The 22,322-nt window shown below is 37.0% G+C and overlaps 3 protein-coding genes and 1 pseudogene across 6 annotated transcripts; 1 reads left to right on the plus strand and 3 right to left on the minus strand.

The window, feature by feature from the left end:
• Nucleotides 1–165: 165 nt before the first annotated feature.
• On the minus strand, nucleotides 166–5,575 carry LOC110162012 (tapasin-related protein-like; annotated as a pseudogene).
• A 228-nt stretch (nucleotides 5,576–5,803) lies between these two features.
• On the plus strand, nucleotides 5,804–11,596 carry gemin4 (gem (nuclear organelle) associated protein 4). The gene is made up of 7 exons (XM_055166680.1): nucleotides 5,804–5,813; nucleotides 6,207–8,189; nucleotides 8,589–8,739; nucleotides 9,059–9,332; nucleotides 9,915–10,123; nucleotides 10,407–10,821; nucleotides 11,279–11,596. The coding sequence occupies exons 1-7, from the start codon at nucleotides 5,804–5,806 to the stop codon at nucleotides 11,495–11,497; spliced, it is 3,261 nt and encodes a 1,086-aa protein (XP_055022655.1). The 3' UTR covers nucleotides 11,498–11,596.
• A 399-nt stretch (nucleotides 11,597–11,995) lies between these two features.
• Nucleotides 11,996–15,075, minus strand: LOC110161948 (ceramide synthase-like). Of its 2 annotated transcripts, XM_055147813.1 has the most exons (6): nucleotides 14,848–15,075; nucleotides 14,147–14,230; nucleotides 13,520–13,730; nucleotides 13,352–13,447; nucleotides 12,565–12,692; nucleotides 11,996–12,497 (listed from the first exon to the last, which is right to left on the minus strand). In XM_055147813.1, exons 1-6 carry the CDS (start codon nucleotides 14,970–14,972, stop codon nucleotides 12,476–12,478), a joined length of 666 nt encoding a protein of 221 aa, XP_055003788.1. In that variant the 5' UTR covers nucleotides 14,973–15,075; the 3' UTR covers nucleotides 11,996–12,475. The 2 variants fall into 2 exon arrangements, with proteins under 2 accessions (XP_055003788.1, XP_020782448.1); XM_020926789.2 differs by having other exon boundaries at nucleotides 11,996–12,692; nucleotides 14,848–15,074.
• Nucleotides 15,076–15,595: 520 nt separating this feature from the next.
• LOC110161949 (GTPase IMAP family member 4-like) lies at nucleotides 15,596–19,274 on the minus strand. Of its 3 annotated transcripts, XM_055147791.1 has the most exons (6): nucleotides 19,048–19,274; nucleotides 18,830–18,975; nucleotides 17,551–17,791; nucleotides 16,902–17,267; nucleotides 16,144–16,399; nucleotides 15,596–15,932 (listed from the first exon to the last, which is right to left on the minus strand). In XM_055147791.1, exons 1-6 carry the CDS (start codon nucleotides 19,061–19,063, stop codon nucleotides 15,926–15,928), a joined length of 1,032 nt encoding a protein of 343 aa, XP_055003766.1. In that variant the 5' UTR covers nucleotides 19,064–19,274; the 3' UTR covers nucleotides 15,596–15,925. The 3 variants fall into 3 exon arrangements, with proteins under 3 accessions (XP_055003766.1, XP_020782450.2, XP_055003765.1); XM_020926791.2 differs by having other exon boundaries at nucleotides 15,596–16,399; XM_055147790.1 differs by lacking the exon at nucleotides 18,830–18,975 and having other exon boundaries at nucleotides 15,596–16,399.
• Between the last annotated feature and the right edge of the window lie 3,048 nt (nucleotides 19,275–22,322).

Here is a 22,322-nt window from a genome sequence, read left to right on the forward strand (position 1 = left end):
CTTTGGTTTAGAACCACTTTATAATATATTATTCCTGTTAACTTTAATGCCATAGAAGTGGTAGTTAAAATAAAGCTGAAGATCAGACTTTTATGAACTCAAATGTACAGCTCAACACTGACACCTAGAGGCTGATTTACGGGACAGCAGTCAATGATTCAAAACTGGCATCAGTACTTTTATTTTAGACATCGTTATTAAAAACACACCTTAAAACACTCAATTGTACAATTTGATGTAATATTCAAATAAAATACATTTATAATCAGCATATTTTTTAAACTTCGATTCACTGTTCAACATGAATGAAAGCTTTCCTCCATGTAAACATTCTTTTAATTTATTTTCCTCATAAAGGGACATAACTTTGAATTATAAGTACTTATCATTCATGTATCATTATTTTTAAATCCTGATGTTATTAATATGAGATAAATTTGCTTTCTATAATGCTTCATGTAAAATTTTATCATACCGCAACAATGAAATCTGCATCTATTAATTTTTTACTATCAGAATTTCAATAAAATAAAAAAATAACCATTCAAGCCAAACACACACCATTTTTAAATTCCAAACATATTCAAATTAACTTATGTCATCTACATTATGTTTTTACAGTACAAAGATGCAGATCACCCCAAAACTAAATTACCACTGGTGCTGTCTTCTCCCTGTAGAGAAACAAAAACCAAACTATTAATTATAAAAGCCTAAAACTAAAACAACTAAACAAATATATATAAATTCCAGCTGTTTACCTGATGTGAGTAGACTGCGCAGCAGAAGGAGCAAGCCAATCACTATTACAATTACACCAAGACAGAGGGCAACAAACATCCATTTACTTGGCTCTGGGGGAAAATAAAGGAGTAATTTCACTATGCATTTCTGACATATATACTTATTTGAACAGAGAAAAATTGCTGAAAAATAACTGGAATACAAGTTACAACAAGTTAGCATGTACTTCCTATGCTTTCCCATGAAGAAACTACTTTAGGGTTTCTACAAACTCTCTAAGACTATGATAGTATTAGACTCAAACTGGACATCCCAAATCCTGATGAAAGATGAACCTCTGGGGCCCTCTACTGGATGGTGAGTCCCTACTGTATTATGTCTGATAATGAACCAGAGACCTCCTTGCTGTGAAGTGAGAATGCCACCACTGTGTACTATGCTTATGTCTCAGCATGGCAACGGCTACAGAAATATTATACAAATAGATTGATTCTCATAGCATAGCATTGTATGTACCTATGTAACCTAGGGCCGTTGTCATAGCAATTAACAGTTTAAAACTACATATTATATCTCTTGAATGGGAATTACTTCAAGCAGCACATCTGGTCTAATTGAATGTAATTACTACATTAAATAAAAAAATATATATATTCTTGTTGCGTGATACATTTAGACATACATATAGCCAATGACATATCTCCCTTCAGTGACAGTTAAAACAAAAATCAGCCCTTCATGTTTGTTTTTATGATCCCTGTTCAGTACAAAATGCCTAAATTATACAGTGAACCAGACTTACCCTCCACAATGAGAGTAAAGCTCTTCTTAATGGGCACCCTGAGGCTCTGGTGTGACACAGTGCAGGTGAAGTGTCGCCCTGAATCGCTCAGTTTGGCGTTGAGGTAGAAGAACGCAGACAGAGACAGGGTTCGGTCCGAGTTGACTTTGACTGGAGTAGAGAACATTATTCAGGACTTTGGGCAGAGGAGCGCCCACTCTACGCCCCACGTCTGCCGCATCCTGGTGGGTCCACTGGATGTCCACGTCCAGAGGGTAGTAGCTGTCTGCATCACACACCACCTTCTTCTCATCACCCTCAATTAGATTGAGAGTGGAGCCAGTGTTCAAGGAAACCCGAGGAGCCTCTGGAAAGGGGAAGAGAGGCTTAAAATGAACCAAATGGGACAATGGTCTTTAAATGCTTTGTCATGATCAATATTTACAACTACTACAGTTTACAGTTTACACTTTATATTACTGTGTCTATTGTTAAAGGGCTCATATTACGCATTTTCTAATCTATGTTATAATGTTGTATCCACATCAAAAATATACTTGGAGTTTTATGTGTTTTCATTCACACATGTTTAACACGTACATCCTGCGTATTAAGGCTGAGGTCTTCTCAGATAGAAAATGCTCCTCGTGTTATGTCAAGTGGTAATAAAGGAAGTGCTCTACTGTGTTTTTAAAATCCATAAAAACCATATGACCTTTAATGTAGTATTACAGTAATAAATGTTTCACCTTTTTATTGACTGCTTGTCAATGTTATTGCTTTGCTTAGAATGTTCCACAATACGGCAATAAGCTTCTCATTCTCCAATCAGACAAGCAAGTGATTCCAACAAGTCAAGTGTACATGTTAGATCTGTGGAGAGGTGACCCAGCTCACACAAAGGATATGTGTTCTTTAAGATAATTTTTAGCAATAAAAAAACTTGTAATTATAAATAAATGTGGGTTTAATGCCATACTTTGAAACACTCCAGCCAAATAACAGAATAACATCTCTATGGTGAGTGTGGTACAGTAAAGTTGGAAGTAGAGAGCGTTTGAGCACATGCAGTTTCCCCATTGCCAACTCAAATCTTAGTAATGTGGCTGATTGTGACAGGAAGGGCATCCAGCATAAAAAAATGAACAGGGAGGATTCAAATGTGATTCAATAATATAAAAATGAAGACTGTCTCACCTTCGATTTGCAGACTGATCTCTAGACTCCAGTGCAGTGGCAGCACAGACACGGAGCACATGTACACACCCTCACTGCTCATTTTACTGAAGGGGACCGTGTACGAGGCGTCTCCCGTTGACAGTTTCTTCAGAGTGACCCCTGACCCCTGGTTGACACCGCTCTGTCCGTTGTGACTGAACAGAGTGGTTTTCTCACCACGTTTGTGCCACTCCACCACTATGTTTGCCGCCTTGTGGTCAATAGCAAAATGACAGTCCAGTTTCTGCGTGGATCCCAGTGTGGCTTTAATTTTGGGGGTCTGAGTCTTCATCACCATCACAGCTATAGAGAATTATATCAAAGAGTATTTTTGAGGTTTTGTGGCGTTGGCATCTTGAGTTTTGTTTTCCAACTGCTATTAAACAAGGTAATTTGCATTGTCTTCTTCCTTTACCTAGACTTTGCATTTTATAACTTCATCAAAAGAAGGGTAGTAAATGACTGAGTTACTTTTTTGTGGGTAAATTAACAGTTCACTTTTGTCTGATTATTATTATTGTGACACTACCTCCAAATGATATCAACAAGAGATTACTTTCTGGAAATATCGCCCACCATATGATGTACAGACTGACGTAAAGAACCGCCTATGACATTTTTGACTTTTCAAGTTTCACCAGATTTAAACGGGACTATAAATTATGTTTAAACTAGGACCACAAAAACTAAAGTAGCTCTAGACAAGGACTTACCCTGAGGACAAAAAGGGACTAAAATTAACCTTAACATTAAACATAGACAATAGCTAGAGGAACTGAAGACTTTATGTATCACTCATCATATTGAAGGCTGTAATTCCTGGTCTTGCGTTACCTGTTGTGGTGAGTATCTCTCTGTCCTGTATGGCGGTCCAGTTCCTATAGTCATGTTCTCCGGTGGGGGGCTTGGCGGTGGACTGTCTGATGAAGCTGAGGAGAGTGAGCTGAGTTTTGGTGTCTGTGATCTTTGAGGTGAACCAGCGATTGTACTCATGCTCCCCTCGTACAGGCCAGCGCATGTGGATCCCTTCTGTGCTGTACCGCTGTAGCTCACAGGACAACTGGTCGACCTCCGAGCCCTCAAAGAAGCGACGGACATCTATCTTTGAAGCTACAACAAAACGTAGCGCATCAGCAAAAATATTACCAATGAATCATATGCCTGTAGGCCTGTCACAATAACACATTTTCAAGCTGATATATAGTTACAGAGATTATATTGATATATATTGATTTGATATATTGAAAGTATTACTACTCTGCCACAGATACAGAAACAATAATACAAGATAATCCTTGTAACCCATTCTTAAATTGATAATCTCATTAAAAGGCGTGAGCTGAAACAATTAAATAGGTGAATAAACCAATCATTTGCCATAGAAATTAGTTACTCATATCCCTACAGCTCAAAATTACAACAAGAATACTCACTATCTCCCCACTTTTCCAAAGAAATTTTACAGATCTTATACTGAACGAATGGTCAGTAAAGTAATTATAGTGACAGGCCTATCTGCCTATAAAGGCTTTAAAACATAATCCTTTCAGGCTGTTGCCCCCACACACTGGAACACTCTGACCCTGGCCCTCTGTGTGACAGACTCTGTGGACTGCTTCAAAGACATTTATATTTAGATAAGCTCTTCGTAGCTGAGTTTTTTTATGTTGTATGTTTAACTTGCCCTGCATTGTTGCTGTATTTTGTGACATAAAAGGTGCTCTATAAATAATTACTACTTAATTACTACTTCATTATTACTATATCTAAACCTAAATATTTCTAATCTTATTAAGGTAAACTTTCTTGTACACGTAGAGATTTTTTTCCTTTGCATTTGACCCATCTTTTAACCCTGCCAGCTAAAAAAGCCCTTCCTCAGAGCTGTCCAAACGATCTCCATCTGGTCTGTTTACCTCCAAATCAGCTATAATAAACTGTGTCAATATGATGGTTTCTACGCATTATGGTTTTGTAAATATATTTAATTTCTTTACTATGACATTTACATCTTCACACACTCTCATAGTCTTTTTTGGATTTACTGGTCTAAAACTTACAAGTGATGAGGAAAGTGACAGCATTGGGGTTGACTGGAGTGTCCCCCTTGTGGCCAAACTGCATCATTGCTTCTCTATTGTTGTGCTTCGTCTCCACATACCCCTCACTATTGTAAAATACATGTTCATCTATGAAGGTACATGGCAGCCATGGAATTTGATAGGCCTGGAGCACGCCTGCAAAAAACACACAATTAGTTGCACTTTGGGTTTCAAGGGGATTTCCAGCTGTATGTTTTAGCTCAGTATATTTTACACAATCTTAATGCATTATTAAGTGTACATTTGATTATGTCTTGCTAAACAGTAAGATTGATATTTGGTAAATCAATGAAATAAACTGTAGACTAGTTCATAAAGATTGTAGACAACAAAACCTGCATGGTTACAGTAGCTGATCAGACTGAGTAGCCTCATTAATAGTGTATAGAATAGCCTAAACGCCTACAGATTGTTTACTTTAAAAATAGACACAAGGAAGAAATAACAAATTCTTGAAAGTTGCATAATAATAGGTGTAATTATAGTTTCAACCTGACGCAGACATTCATTGAACTTGTAAACAGCACAGCAACCAGGCAACTACTGCAATAACCACACCCTAAAAGTCTAACAAATAATACAACTCACCGGTAAGTACACTGGAATAAACTAATATCTTTAAAATGAAGTGCATGTTTCTTCATTGGTAAGTCAGAGGACTTTCTTGCAGTTGGGAACAAACCAGCTTGGTGTCTTTCACTTTCATTTTGGCATAAGCTATAGTACCGTGCATGCGTAAGGAAACTGCAGTGCTTAAGTTTACCTGAGGAGGCGCTGTGGAAAACGTCAAATATGAACCGGAAGTGAACTGCACAAGCTGCACTCTTTAGACATGCTGCAAAACTTGTGTGCACAACGTACTCAAATAAGATGCTTTTGTGTTATCCGAAATGAGTTAAATATACGGTGAAGTATAGCAACAATGTAAAAAATATATATAGTCTTGATTACAACAAGAATGGACAAAGGTACGTTGGATTTTGAGTTTTGTTATTAAACTTGTTAATAAGAAACCACAGCTAACGCACAGTAGCATCTGTTGTAAAAGTAAAAAAAAAAAGATTTAACATTACGTAGTCTTCCGTGATAATACTAGGTTTGTGCTGCTTCATCCAAAAATAAATATTATTAGTGATATATTCAGAGTACTGACTATTGGTTATAGGTAGGGTACTTGGCCAAATATGACCAAATATATAATAAATCGAGATACCTGTGTGTTTAGTTATTGAGCTACATACGTCCTCCAAGTTTTCATTCAGAACTGTTAAAGGAAAGAATTTCACAAACTAGTTACTTACTGTGCAGCTGCTGTGGTATCTCGTTTTATATTTTTATGTTTTATCTCAGTGTATAAAAAGTTCAATTGTTGCATTTCTTAGTATCTATTTTAAACATAATATCCATTCATTCTTGTAATGTTCCAGACTTTGCTGTAATCCAAGGAGCCTTCCTTTCGGCCAATAGGATCACTCCACTATCCTCTCTACAGAAAGCTGATTGGGACAAAGTTTGTGATCCAATTTTGGAAGCTATTAGAGAAGTAAACCAACACAAAAATGATACAGAAGATGTAAAGAAGACATTGATTTGCGCTGTGTGGCTAAAACTGCTCAGCACTGAAGAGGAAGAGAGCATTGAAGTTACATGGAAAGAAAGTCCACTTTTCGCTTCACATAATGGCCTGCCTGAGTTGAACCGGGTTGTTTTTTTGGAGCTAGTCAGGTCAACAAAATCTTTAAATATCTACACACGTCTACTGTTGTGTCTCCCTCCATTGCAGTTATGCTCTGAAATTGAAAAACTTGTCAGCCACATTAGTAGTAGCCATGTACGAGACAAAGATATACATTTTTTCTTTGATGTTTGGTGGGAGTTGTGGAGTTGCAAAGATGTCCATAAAGATAACACAGAGGAGATGTTTACACAGGAAGTTGCACGCATGTCATCAAACACATTAAAACAGCCAGCTAAAAGATTAAAACTAGACTCCCCTGACTTGTGCACATCAGGTCCTGACCTTGTAAACATACTCTTTTGCACATTTAGAAACTTAAGTGACCAAATAACCCAACCTGAACTTATTTTTAAAGCTCTCTCTGTTTCCATAAATGTGTTTTTTACAGCCTTTCTTTGTGATGTTGGACCAGTAATTTCAACTAAAGAAAAGCTAGAAATCTTGACAGAAATGGCAACCATCAAAGAAAAGAATAATAAAAAACTAGGGCCAAAAATGATTGCAGACTCATTAAAAGATTTGAACACAATCCAAGGGCTATGCAGGTTCAAGCCTCTGCTTTTGAAATTTGAAGATGCCTTACAAGTGATAGTAGATGTTGCCTATAATTGGAACTGCAATGGTCTTCTGCAAGTGGAGGACAAATCCAGTATAAGTTACTGTGTGTTTAAATCGAAACTCGGTCTTCAGAATGTTTTTGCAGCATTTGAGAAGACAAAAAGATGTAAAGATACAGTTCTTTGTTCGATTTTTGAACAGAAGAACTGGATGACCCACAAAAATGTTGAGGTCCCTGATGATTTTTGTGCAGAAATCACAAAAACTATAATATCACATAAAATGGATGACTACCGAAACTTTGCCTTGCTTTTTGCTAGTGAGACGAGCTGGACAACTTGTAATGAAACCTACATTGACTTCCTGGAAAAGAACCAGTTGGCTTTCAGAGAACAAACCGCTCTCATCAAACTAACCAAAAGCATTGTGGGTAAATTCAGCTCTGGTTCTGTTGATGTGAGCAACTATAGGAAGCTTATGAAGGTAACAGCAGACATCTTCTCTGCTCTATCTCTTGATCATAAAAACAAAGTACTGGCTGAAGTTATGGGAATATCTAAAAGAGGATTTTTTGGTAGCAGCATGCCTTTAACTGTAACCACAAGCTTTGAACAAGAGCTTAACATGGCATTTAACTGCATCATCCAAGGAGGGGGCGGGCCTTCAGCATCTTCTAACCTGAATACAGCCGTTTCATTGGTCGCCCGAGTTGCCTTTCAAAACCCAGAGGCAGCAGTAAGAGCGATGTGTAATTCAGCTATTTTCAACAAAGGTGCTTTCACCATAATGGCAAAAATGCTACAGCAGCTGCCTGGTCTGTCTGGGAGGACATCTGAATCAAACCAGGATGGAGAAGGAAATGATCTTCTATGTAGTTGTGTTAAGGACATTATTAAAACAAAGCAAATGTCCCAGGATGAGAAGGAGCAGTTGATCAAGTTTCTGTCATTGCTGATGAAGCCTGTAATGATGGCTGAAGGAGAGAGAGGAGGAGAGGGCTTCCTACTGCCTCACAAGGTGGTCTGTACGTTCGTCCTGCCAAATCTGGGTGAGAATAATATTTATTTTATGGTGTTTTGTGAAGTTTATACTAAAGTAATCTGTCACGCATAAAAATACAGACCAATAGCACTGAAATAATTATTGAAATAAGCATAAACTAATTCAGGAATCAAATAAAACATATTAATCCAATGGTGATAATGGTTTGCTGTAGCCCTCTGTGCCAAATGGAAAGAAAGGGGTCCTGCTTTTTGTAATATTTAAAAATCTACACTCTGCTGTATTGTGTATTTACCAGTAGATGGTGCCCCAAACCCTTAATTTTTTTATTTTTATTTCAGTGTGTAAGTGCAGAAATAGCAATTAATGAACATTTTGAACATGAAATATTTTGGTTATTTATACAATTTAATTTAAGCATGTAAAATTCTTCCCTCCACTGTAGCTGTATGTTCTGTGGACCTTGAACTGAGCCTGCAGCTGCTCCACAGCGCACTTTCTCTGGACCATCAGGATGGTGCTCCTCACTGGGTGATGCTCTGTTCCCCTTTTCCTTTGCTGTATGTGCTGGCCCAGCTTCACAATCACAGTCTTAGGTAGGGCTCACCAACTATCACAATGACTATAGTAGTTTATAAGAAATACTAGATGAACCAAATACCATTTAGAAACTACAATTTTGTCATGATGTCTTACCACCATTTTGAAACACAAACCTTTCAAAAGATGTATTTTGTTTGGCATAGGTAATTGTCATGTTAACGGCAGTAAGTCACTCATTATTCTTAAAGTAATGAATATAGCTTTCTGACACAAAGGCACTGTGGATAATATAACTCATACACATATTAAAAAATGTTTTATGCATTCTGATTTTGCATTTGGGAATGTGATTTACTATTTACCTTTTATTAGGAGATGGGAGCAGCCCACACAGCGGAGCAGAGTCCCAGTGTGGTCCATGGAGACTCAGGAGTTACTGGTGACTGTCCTCTCTGCCCTGGGGCAAGTTGTGGGGGCAGAGGTGGCAGAAGACCCTGACACCTGGTCCAGAGCTCTCTTTTGGCTCTACAATAAAACGGAAGAGCTGGACTGGACGGTGCGATTCCTCCTGAAGCCTGTGTGGGGCGATCACTTCAAAAACGAAGTCCCTGCGTCTCTGTTCGCCGTCTGTGAGCTCCCAGAGCAGGTGAGACGTTTGAACTACAAGATACTAATTACATACTACTAATCAGTTCAGTTTATTTGCTATTCACAGTATAAAAAACACATGCCCTGAGTGTACAGCATTCATTCACCCATTCAAACAGACAGTTAAATCATCAAATGTTACTGAAAAAGTATAAATCTTAAGGTTTTATCATTTCACTGTGACATTTTCACTGAATAGTTTGATTTGATTTGAAAAAAAAAAAAACTAAAAAAAAGTTCAAATATAACAATTTGATTTTGTTGTGTTGCATCAATATTGTCCTGCCCATTTTAACTATAGAAAATACACTGAGACAACAACATACAGTAAAACAGATTTGGTGCCATTGTTTATTCATGGTTTGGCTGAATGAAATAGAATGACAGAATGGAATAAAAATGCTTCCTATCCAACTTTTCAAAAATAATTCCAATACAAAATTTCTATTGTACTTAAAACAACACAGAGCCTCTACCAAATATTCTAGATCCTTACTTTAACTTTTTAATTTTAAGACTTTTACAATGATTAAGTCAGTATAATAAGCATATTTTCTTTTTCTTTTGTTTATTGCTGTAGGAGTGGTCTGGACTGGACTCGCCCCAGTATGGTCCTGGCACTGGTCTTCTGGCTTGGACTGAGTGCTGCTGTATCTCAGAGTCTCTTCAGTCTACTATGCTGTCTCATCTGAGTTTGGACCAGAGCAACCCAGATCACCTCAGCATGTTCAGCAAAGGCCTGATGGTGGCGCTAACACAAACCCTTCCCTGCTGCTCCCAGCCCCAATGGTCTCTGCTCATTTCCCCCCTTTTTTCATATCAGTTGTTGATCAAATTGTCTACATTGCACACTGCTTAAGATTTATTTTTTGTTTGTTTGTTCTAATTTAATTTTATTGAAAGAGAGATTTTGAAATTCTTGGGACATTTCTTGACCATTTTAATTTATAAATGTAGTATCTACTCATTATGACAAAATTGAGCATATTAAGTTACTGTTTCTTCAGAATATAGTAGAAATACAGTTTTTTGTTGTCTATTCCTACTTAATTACTCTGCAATTGTCTTTCAGGTCTCTGCTCTTAAGGGCTCTTCGTGCTCTAATCGACTCTGGACGCCTCCATGTGCCCTTCTCCCTGGAATACTGCGATTACCTGCCTCTTTTGGATCTGAGAAGTTTTGCATGTGACCTGCGCCTCTCTGTACTACTCCTAAGGGTCTTCCAGTTGCTCTGTGGATCCAGCTGTTCCGATTGGCTGTCTCGGGACGGCTGGGATCATGTGGGGGCGCTATATGCACACTCTGTGAGGGAAATGATAGGCTCACTTAAAACTAAACTGCCCCTGTCACAAACGGCTACAGGCTCTACTCCTTTAGTTAAAGACTCTGAGAATGACCAGTGCAAAACGGAGGAAAGGGAGAGCATCCCGAGTCAGGAGGTGCTGTTTGTGCTCAGCCAGATCTACTGTCATGTGCAGCATGTGCAGGTAAACCAATGATGATAATAATAATAATAATACAGTAATACTCATCAATATTGTAATATTGATTTCTATTAATGACAGAAACATTGGACATGATGGCCGTGTTGTAGATGTATACTATCCACTCAGAAAGCAGAATCTATCGCTTTGAGTCTCTCATTTGGTTTAACACATCCAGTGACTAAAATCTCACTGCTCTGAATCCTCACTACCTGCAACACCTGCAGACAATCTTGGATCAGTGCTAGTACAGCCTCTGCAGCTCAGGGAGTGTATTTTGGAGGTATTCTGAGCTTTCACATGGCCTGCCCATCAAATGAATGAGGAAAACGTCCTCTATAAGCAGGTTCAGTAGAGATTGTAGTTCCAATTTTAATGAGGAAGGAATTCTTATATTTGGTTGCATGTTAGACATCATAGTGCTTTATGTACAGTCACTCATATATTTCTCCCTTCTCAGGTGATGTTACCAGGGGGCCAGTGTGAGCAGTTGTTCCTGTCCAGTCTGGAGCTCCTAAGTCACTATGCAGCCGTGATGGGGGCATTTCCATGGAGCTGTAGTGCTTTGGAGTCCGACAACACACGGCACTTTTTCACCACGATCACAGAAAACCTCCAGAACGAGGAGATGAAGTCTGTACTCCAGCTGAAGATTTCACAACTCGTCTCGGCAGCTTAAAATGTGAATTTAAACTTGCTTGATTTATTGTTGCATTCAGTATTTTGTCAGGTTGCAGTCTGTATGTGTAATAATAAAATAACTTGTGCAACTGCTGAATATTATGCATTCTTGTTTATCCACTCAATAGGCAAACTTATTGTAAATCTCAAGTAAAAAGGTTGATTTATGTCTTGCACAAATGTTCATTATTTAAGAGATTAAGTATTTCTTTTCTTCATTGGACACAATTTTAAGTGAATGAGTGCCACTAAGGGCTGGGTGATATGACATCAGAAATATTAATTTATTGTTCGGTTACAATTTTTAATTTGATAAGTAGTAACAGTAACCATAGCAACTTGTAAAAAACTTTCAGTATTAATGTCCCAAGCTTTGATAATACAGACTCTCAAAAAGTGTTAAATTTCTTACTGCAAAGTCTCATCTCTCCAGACCACATGCTTTTACTGACATTGGATTGGTTGTGGACGGCTTCATGAAAAGGACTCCAGGGACTGCAGGGCTACTGCAAACATTTTACTAGTGTTGTATCTGAACTTCTAGGCATGCACAGTGGTTGTTTTGTCAAACTACAGGACACTAAGACCCCATAATTATAAGACATGATCACAATGCATACAGCACTGTGAAATGTGTTCATATTTAAGGTTAAAAACACAAAATAGTTCAGATTACAGACTGATATTTGAGTCAAATGTTTTTATATGAAGTATTCTTTTGTAAAACATTACTAATTCTTATTTTACAATATGTATTCATATTGTAAGGGTAACCACTAAACAGCAGTGCAGAGTTAAAAGGCTTATACAACAGAATTGTAAAATAAAAACATTTCCCATCAGCATGACTCAAACTACATAATATAATGCAAAAATGTTTAAAAGTCCAAGTGTTCTTAGTCTGTCCTTTGTTTCTCTTTTTCATCCTTCTCTGTCAATTTCTTTTGCCGTAGATACAGTCTCTTTGCTTTCTTCATCAGGAGGATAAACCAGTAAATCTGGGGAGGCAGGATGATTAGATTTCCCAGGTTACAGTGCAGCGGTAAATGAAAAGGCACTTTGTACAGAGGAATCCCAAACTGCTGTCCGTAGGTCCAATACATGAAGGGAAATATGAGGATCCGACAGGTGAAGAACGTCAGAAGAACAGCGAGTCCATTGAGACGGTGCAGATTGGTGTCATCCAGGCCAAGCTGAAAAAGAGACAGTAGTATGGAGTATGGAGTAGGTATAAAGGAATACAGCTTTATCAATTTTATAACAAAAGAGCAGTAGAGAAGTTAATAGCTGAAATACAACTTTAACTTTTAACTTTTGGTATTTTATTTTATATCTAATAGGAATAAGCAAAATTAAAGATGCCCTGTAACTTTTCTGGTGAGGGTTTGTGACCAGGCCTAACTAGAAGATATTCTTGCTTTGCCTTGAATGCTCCATAGTATGGCTTTAAATTTATCACTGTAATCTAGACGAGCAAGTATTACAGGCCAGTTACAGATCAGATCAGTGGAGAGACTGGACAAGAGGGGAGGAGAAGAATACATGTTTTATAAGTAATAAAACACCCATAATTAAATAACAGTAGTTAAAAATGTTAAATGTCACAATGAGGAACATTTCAGGCAGAGCAACATCTTCAAGTAAGTGGTATACCCTTTACAAATGCACCTTTAAATGGATTCTGATAGTTGTAATAACAATGTTTTCCCATATTGTCCCTTTCTATTCCACCTAATCAATACTAGTAAACTATAGTGAATTTATTACGATAATGTATTTTTGTGCAGTATACCTCTTTAGTACATCTCAGTTGTTCTATTAAGTAACTGCACTACAAGCTAAACCAGTTTACCTGGATGAGTATTTTCCCAATGGAGATAAATGGACTGCTGAACTCTGTGATGAAAAAGCAGCCGATGAAAAAGTCACCCAGTCCTCTCCTGAAAAACTACAAACACAAAATATCACTAGATGTGCCCTTTAAACAACATTAAGATTTATATTTATATTTTGGTCGTACCACAGTTATAGGAAAGAAAATAGACAGCAACGCCACGTGATGTAGAACCAACATCCAGTCTTTGTGAAGAAAAGCACTGACGGTTTGAAGGGAGTGATCTTTGATATGACCCCTGCTCTTCTGTGAGTGGAAGTGGCTCAGGTACATGGCATAGAGGTCAAAGGTCATGTAAGGAACTCCAAAGACTACAAAAGCATTGACCAACCAGTGGCTATAAAAAAACAGATGGATGAAAATGAATTATACATAATAATTTATTATTCTATATTATTATTCTATTATTATATTACTGAATTTCCTTCAGGATCAATAAAGCATCAGTTGCTCTCTCTCTATCATGCATTCATGAAGTTAAAGACTAGTTCATAATTTTATTTAAATAGTGAGCAATTTACTGTATTTCTGTAATACATTTTAGATGCAAGACTTTGAAAGCTGTCTCGTAGAGACTGCATAACACATGGCTTCAAGTTGCTTATTGTGCTTATACATGGTTACAAACTGAAATGTCTCACCTGTGAAGGTGAAAAGCTTTCCACTGTCTGTAAATTTCACTGTTTTAAATGAAGCTAGTCCCTACATTCTACTCAAAGCAGTTAAGCAACGTTTCTCTTTTTACATACTTACTTGTCGTTCATAACATCTTTGCAGGACAGAACAACAATAGACCCTGCAGCTGTGGCCAGAGATCCATGGACAGCAGACACCAATCTAAGGAAAAAAGAATATAAAAAAGACATTATAATAAGGTAATAGAACGTTATCAAAAAGCAGAAATTATTTACTGTTAACAGCGAGGTTAAAATCTTTGTTTTGATCTAGTTTTTCATTTTCTTTTTTCTTACATGATGGGATTTTGTTAGTAGTGTTCATACAGGACTTTCAAAAAAAAAAACTGGAACACTCCTGGGTTGTGGTGGTTGATAATAATAAAATTGTTAATCGAATGCGTAATTAAGGAAAAGTGTTATGCACTCGGCCCATTCATGACTAACCAAAACTCAAAGAAAATGTGACTCATGTTATTTTTAAGTAGCTTTCTGCATTTTACCTAAACAAATGGCAATGTGTTCCTCTTTTACTATTGGCAGGGATCAAATGTTGTAATATATTGTAATATAGGTTGTGATAAATATTTCTATGTACCAAGTTAATAATCAAAGTAATTAAAGTAATTAATGAATTAAACATTACGTACCGTAAATCTGCTATTTTATTTTTATTTAGTTTTTTTTTTTTTTTACATAATTTTAAAGCGTTTATAATAAACATTTGCTGACCCACATTAATCTTAGATTCTATGACATTAATTCACAAGCTGCACTGACCTCTCGCTGACACAAACCACGTCTGCGTCGGTCCATTTCGGGAACAGTCTCCTCAAAACCGCCTTAAAACTAATGAAAAGTCCAGGGAACACTACAGCACCGCAGACCAGAGCACAGACCAGCATTTCACACGCCTTTAATCCTCCACTGCAGCGGAATAAGCAGCTAAGGTTAATTTAGCTTCATGCGAGGGCTAGCCATATTAGCCGCATGCTACTTCCTATTTTTGTTGATGACGAAAATAAAATGACCCAATGAGAGGAGGGCATGACCTTAGAAGACCCTCACTTTTGGCAAAGTAGACAAGGCTTCTTTACAAGACTTCTGCATTCATTTACTATTTTAGTCTTATTATGCAAAAGCCTACTAATATATTTCCTTCATTAATGGTGCACTATGTAACTTTTTATACAGAGAATCTGCCATCTGCTTGTCTCCATGGAGATGTAAAACAGAGAAAAACAGGTGACAAGACCAGGCCAAGTTACGGGTAAGATCTGTAGAGCAGCAACTCCACTCGTAGTTTTTCAAGGTGTAAACAATAAGCAATAAAACACCTGTTATTAAATCATTGCAAGATAGATATAAGTTTAAGATTACATACTTTGAAACATTCTAGGCAATGCAGTAACATCTCCATAGAGACAAACAGGTAGCATACCCCAAACCTGAAAAGTTGCCTTTAACAAATCAAACCACACAAATCAAAACAGGCCTAGCGTTTTTATGCAACATGCACGTTCTGGTAAATTAGCAATTATATAAATATATATAAGTCTACAATCAATAATAGTTCTCACATTTTTATATAACACTTTTCCAGCTTTAAGGCACTCAAAGCCCTTTACATCAAGGAACCAGCCACTCATTTACACACACATTCATACACCAGTGTATGCAGACACTGAGGGCAAGTGTCTTGCCAAAGAACACAATAACAGCATTCATCTGTGGGAGCTGGAATTGCACCGCCAATCTTCAGATCTTATTCCCCAGATCTTCTCCATCAGTTGTTCACGTTGATCTTCACATCTTACACTTGTTTCAATGACTTGGTGCCTGTATCCACATCTCTCCATCACCCACTGCAGAGATGGTCCTTGTTTAGTTATATATTTCTCAATTGACTTTCCTTTGAGATCATCTCCAAATGTAAACAAAACCAACATCTTGCCCCAAATATCGTCCCCCAAAACACCAAGGTACTTCTCCACTTTGGCCCTGTGCTTTTCTGTGAATGAGTCTATCGGTATGACTAGCAAAAACACACATTTACTGCCAAATGAACATAATGACCTGCTTTGTTGAATTTCTTTTATCACTTTTTCAGACTTGGCTTGTCCATATAGACTCCATCCAGGCGTGTCCACTACAGTTACAGAGCTCCCAGACACTAGTCCCTGTCCCACGGTGCTCCAGGATGTTTTGGTGTCAGTTTTGAATTGTTTTTTGTCCAAAACACAGTTTCCAACTGAGCTCTTCCCTGATTTCCTTTGACCGAGAAGAATAATGCTGAGAGGAGGCTTTGAAGTTGACTGACGTGATGAAAATACTGCAGGACAGATAGAGGATAAATCAGAACATACATCAAGTGATTCATTGCCAGTGGTCTAAAGATGACAGTACTTTTTAACCAATGTTGTTCTTGAATGTGAGTAATTACAATATCATTATAACCATAAAACAGATATAAAAAAATAGCTAGATATAAATTAATTAACTTTAAGAAAAAATAATCTTTACTTCTGCCATATTAAAGCCACTAGCAATAGGCCACATTGTAGATTTTTGTGTTAAATAGTGAGTAGTAGTTTAACTTTTCACACCAAATAGCTGACCACCTTGTAAAATATTTGGTTTCCCAAGTAACATTCCGGCTTGCTCAGCTAAATTAGACTTAAACTGGGCAAAAGCCAGTTCTAATCTAGCAAAAGACATAGCTTTAATGCATTTTTTAAGTATTCATAAAAGGTATCCAATTCAAGACTATACTGACACAGGACCTGCATACCACAGTTTGAGAAACACAGTTCTACAATCTAAAAACAATCTACCTCTGGGCAGTTGCCGTGGTGCAGCAGACCTCCATAGTCTTGGTTCAAGACTTAAATCTGTACCACCATCTCTCAAATGATAATCATTTCTTAGATTTGGCCTGCGTCTCATCTCAGTCTGCTCTTGGTTTCCCTGCATGCTCCTCTCCAGCCTCCTGTCCATGCCCCAGTTCACATATCCCTGTACCGGGTGTCTGGTGGTTTCAATGACCCTCTGCATCTTCATAAACAACTGTTGGACCTCAGACTGGGGTGTACCGTAGCGATGGTGAGTTTGAACGACATGGTAACGGTTTCCACAGTGATCCAAAAGACACTGCAGAGATCTGCCCGCTCGCCTGATGTGGTCTTGGATGGTGAGTTGTCCTGTTTAAAATATTTAAATGTACAACAAAAATTATAAATACTTGGGTTTATATAACAACGATTCAGGTCAGTGAATCCTTTTAGAGTTTAACTAACTGGATTTCAGCATTGACTTGACACTGCAATTAAGATTAAATTAGCATTAGAATAGTTACCAGTAAAATCTATATTTACAATGTATCTGGGAACACAGATAGGTCTGTTTATGAAATCTAAATTTTACATACTTTTAAACTGATCTCCCAAGATTGATTTGCTTGACTATTCTAATGTAACACATTACCTAAACCTTCTGTGTGAGTGAAGATAATAATCGCCCTCTCCCATATGTTGAAGTGCAGTCTCCTCAGATGGCTCTCCATGACGTCCCTCTGTATGGGGCCTATGGGGGACAGAACGGACAGGACCAGGAGGACCACATCAGGCTGATGTCCACACAGAGACAGGCTTCTCTGCAGCTCCTGGGACACTCGCTCTGAGAAGGGCAAGATGGACAACCAACCTGGACTGTCCACTACTGCCACCTACAGGAACAGATCAGGTCACTGAGATCTGTTGAGCAGGTATAATTTTGTTTAGCAGGCCTACTTGCATGGCTTTTTAATACACTACATTGAAATCTATGAGAAATCTTTTATGTGAGTTATCAGTTGCCATATAGATAACAACAGTAATAAAAAGATCTGTGAAGGGCTCATATTATGCTATTTTATGATCTATGTTACAATGTTGTTTCCTTATCAAAAACATGTCTGGAGTTGTGTTTATTTCACTTTCATTCAAACTGTCCTGAGTTCGTCTCTCAAACAAAAAACACCCTGTTCCACCTTGTGATGTCATGCAATACAGGAAGTGCTCCGCTATGCTTTTGAACTCCACACCTTCACTAGAATAATTTCAGTAAACAAAAGCTAAAAGGTTGCTGTTAACGTGAAAACTACCACTTCACGACATCACTAGGTGGAGCTTTGGAGATGTAGACAGACTAATAAGAAAGGTCACTCAAGCATGTGTGATTGAACACAACTCGGGGTGTTTTTTTTTTTTTTTTACGTAACAGTATTATAACATGACTTAAAACTTACAAGAGTCAATTTAGCGTAATATAAGATCTATAAACTGCATAATTGAATGAAAAGACAAAATAATAATAATAAATGTATAAATGGTCAATAAATAAATGCATTTGAACAATTTAGCTCTTATTTCAATACTACTGTTTCATATTTACTGAATCAAAATTTAAATCTACCCTGATTATAACTGTGGCACATTTTTTCTTAAGGAATGACTTTGTTTTCTTATTTCAGCCGTCTTGAAAACAGTCAGAAATATCATGAATTAAGTAATATACATATATATATATTTGTATATAATATAACATGCAAATAAATCTATTATCTTACCTTGTCGAAATCATTGTAACTTTTGCTATAAACCCTTTTTTACCATTTGTTTAGTCCAACGTAGTACTAATTGACCCTTTTTTTGATTGTTTTAAATACAGCTCAACCAGGTTCCAGTCCTAATGATGACTCAAGTGATAATGTGTCATTTCAAACCTGTTTTCCATGTCTGAAACCTGTTGCTTTGCTGCTGTACTCTGTGTTGCCAAAAATTTGTCTTCCTAAAATAACATTTCCAACTGAGCTTTTACCACTCAGCTTCGGTCCCAGCAGCAGCACCACCAGTCCAAACTCACTCTGCCCTGAAAATACATTTAAATAATTCTAAATCAGTCACGAAAATACCTCTTTCTGTGCCAATGCCAGTTACTTACCATTGTAGCGTGCCATGTATCAGCTCAAGTATTTAAATCAGACTGTTAAATCCTATGGCAAACAGCACTAGCCCAATTTAATCCTGAACGAGAAATTAGTTGTTAGGACCTTGAGAGAAGAGTGAGTTACTAGATTCAAAGGTCAGAGATTGGATTTCAAAGAAGTGTCCTTGGTAAATAAATGACTATAATAATAAAACTGCTGAAAAACAGGAATTAGTAATGTATTAATTAAAAACTTAAACTTTTTTTTTGATTACTTTTACTATTTGATACTATATTACTATAATTATAGAATGGGAAAATGTCATAACTGCCCTCAGTGAGTGTGCTGAGAAAACATCTAAATACATCAAAAAAACATGTGACATAGGTCTCTACTTTGACAATGTTTAAATCCAGGCTTTGTTTAGCTGTGCATATGACTGAAAGGTTTTTCTTCTGCACTCTTCTCTTTTAATGTTAATTTTGTGATGATTATTTATGTTTTGATTTGTCTGTATTGTGATTTTAATGTCTTTCTTATTCTGTAAAGCATTTTGAACTTTGTCTAATATAAATTGTGCCATACAAATAAACTTGTCTTGCCTTGTGTTAAACATGATGGTACTGTAGTGTACTGTCATGTAATAATATAATGATGGTGGGTTGTGTGTGGTGTTAGCCTTTAGCCTCAGGGGTAGACCCTGAGTGACTCCGGTTAGACAGAAACAGGCCATTTGTGGATAATGGAGCAGGAAGTAGGACAGTTTAACGATAGAATAATTGCTCACAGGAAGTACAGGGAAATGGTACATCTTATATATATAACTGGACAGAATTATACCACTGGATTACACTAAAGCTAGAGGCAAAAAACAAGTCTCGATGTGGGCTACTTTTAGAGGTCCTGTATTACTCTTGTGAGCTTTAAGATGTGTTATAAAGTTGTTACCTCATTAAAAACATAGTTGTAGTTGTGTTTTGTGTCATTAACACGTTTGGAGCGGTAGTAATAAAGGGTTAATAATAATAATGCCGCCCTCATTCACTTTCAATGCATTCTAAAAAAATGCGCATCTTTAAGTTGCTGTTTTTGCGGTTGTGTAGGGCGAAATACGTGGGTTAATAAGTTGCTTTTTTTTTTTTTTTTTTTTACAAATACATAAAAATCACGTAAACTAATAAAAAAAACATTGAGTTTTAAGAAATTATTTTGTTTACACACAAAAAGGAAGAAAGAACAAAATAAATATGTAAATGACAAATCGGGGTCTTAACCCGGAACATCTGTACCAAAGACAAGCGATTTAACATAGTGAGCTAAAGTCCATAATGTAGTGAAATCCTTGGTTGTGGGTAAGGACAAACTAAACTTTAGTCTGAAGTAAAGAATATGTTAGAATAAATTATTAGAAAACCAAATTAACCACATTGGATCAAAACCTAACAACTGATTTGACAGCTAGATGACGTCCAACCAACAGCACTGAAAGAACTTCAGGATTCCGAGTCTGAAGAGACTGAAGGAGCCCTGGAGATGGATGTGCAGATGTTAGGAGAGATGAAAACCAACTTCACTAACCGGACAAGGAGGCCAGAGAGAGTCCAGAAGATCTAGGACTCTGATGCTTTCTTCCAAACATCACAATGAAAGTCAACTAAACATTTAACTGGCAAATAACTGTTCTGGTTGTTGATTGATTTCATTTTTCAACATGAGTTATTAATATATTCTTGTTCATTTTTTTTTTCACTTTGTATTTTCAATACCAGGGCTTTCTACCTATTTACTGGAAAAAAAAAAAAAGTGCTGCCCATGTTTTGTTACATGCTTGTTTAATTTGTTTTTGGGTTGTTTTTTTTTTACTATAGACAGTGCAGTGTTCTGAGCCCAAATACACATTATTTATTTATTTATTTATTTATTTATATTTTTGAGCTATAATAATTTTGTGGTTTAAATTCACATAAAGCATTCATTCACATTCACAGACCTCAAGCTGGTATTTCTTTTATGTGCTCAGGAAGATTATATAAGCATCTTAACAAACTTGAACCTTATATAATATAATCAAAATGTTAGATTCTGCTTCAGGTAGAAAGAAGTTTGTGTGGGGGAAATTCTAGTAATTATTTCTAGAGACTTTAAAAAATCTAATGACAAGTGGTTCTGATTTGGACACTGCTAAATTATGATATTAACATCAACTACTAAATCAACAGGTCCACAGTTTAAGAGCAGTTTTAAAATATGAGTTCCTTGCATTACTACATCACATGACCTCTTCAACCCAGAACTGTACCAAGCCATACTTGAGTGGGCACAGGGTTCAGAGCAGCCGCAGCACCCTGAGAATGCCCAGGATCTTGTTTCCTCTAGGGTGGGCCAGGGTCACCAGAATGTCCACCAGAGACACCAGAAGACCGTCCACAATGTTCCAGCTGGACTGAAGGTAGGTCTATACTGCTCTTGTACTGCAGTTAAGATAAGGCAAGGTACATAAATTACACAAAATTGAGTGTTACTATGTTATAAAGCTGTTGCTTTATTTATTGCATACCAGGACTTTTGTTTTATTCACACATGCTTGAGTAACCCTTTATTATTTGTCTATACCTCCAAAATGCTCTGTTCCACCTCGTGATGTCATGAAGCAGTAGAAGCTACCTTTTACCTTTTCTTCAGTAGACATGGGCAATTCATCCAAATTATTCTTATGAAGGTGTGTGTAGTTTGAAAACACAGTGGAGCACTTCCTGTATTACCACATGACATCACAAGACAGGGAAAGAACTCAGCCTAAATCTGCAGGGTTTATGTGTTAAACATTTGTGAATGAAACTAATGCAGCTCTGGGGATGTTTTAGATGAGAAAACTACAGAAGCCGGGAGGGCTCATAACAAACACAAACGCTACAACATATACAAACACAACAACACAAATGCAAATGCCAATAAGCCACAACGAAAAGCCACAACACATGATAAAAGCCGCAACGAAAGTGACCGCGGGACTCTTTTTTTAATGCAAATGTCGCAACAAATACAAACACCACAACATAGATAATAGATAAAGTATTATTCAAATTTCGGCTCTGATTCAATTAAAACTAAAATGAAAAAAAAAAAAAAAAAAGCTTGCAAATACTCCTTAGGACTGGTGTTAAAACCTTGCTATGATTTAGAATAAAATCAATGAACAAAATGTTTACCTTAATGGTCATCTCTGCTAGGAAGCTCACAGTGAATACATAATTGGAGATGCTCAGGAACACCCGATCCTGAAGTCATT

The sequence above is a fragment of the Boleophthalmus pectinirostris genome, unplaced genomic scaffold (assembly GCF_026225935.1).
Source record: "Boleophthalmus pectinirostris isolate CB_2022bp ecotype Guang Dong unplaced genomic scaffold, ASM2622593v1 HiC_scaffold_9, whole genome shotgun sequence".
NCBI classification, from domain to species: Eukaryota; Metazoa; Chordata; class Actinopteri; order Gobiiformes; family Gobiidae; genus Boleophthalmus; species Boleophthalmus pectinirostris.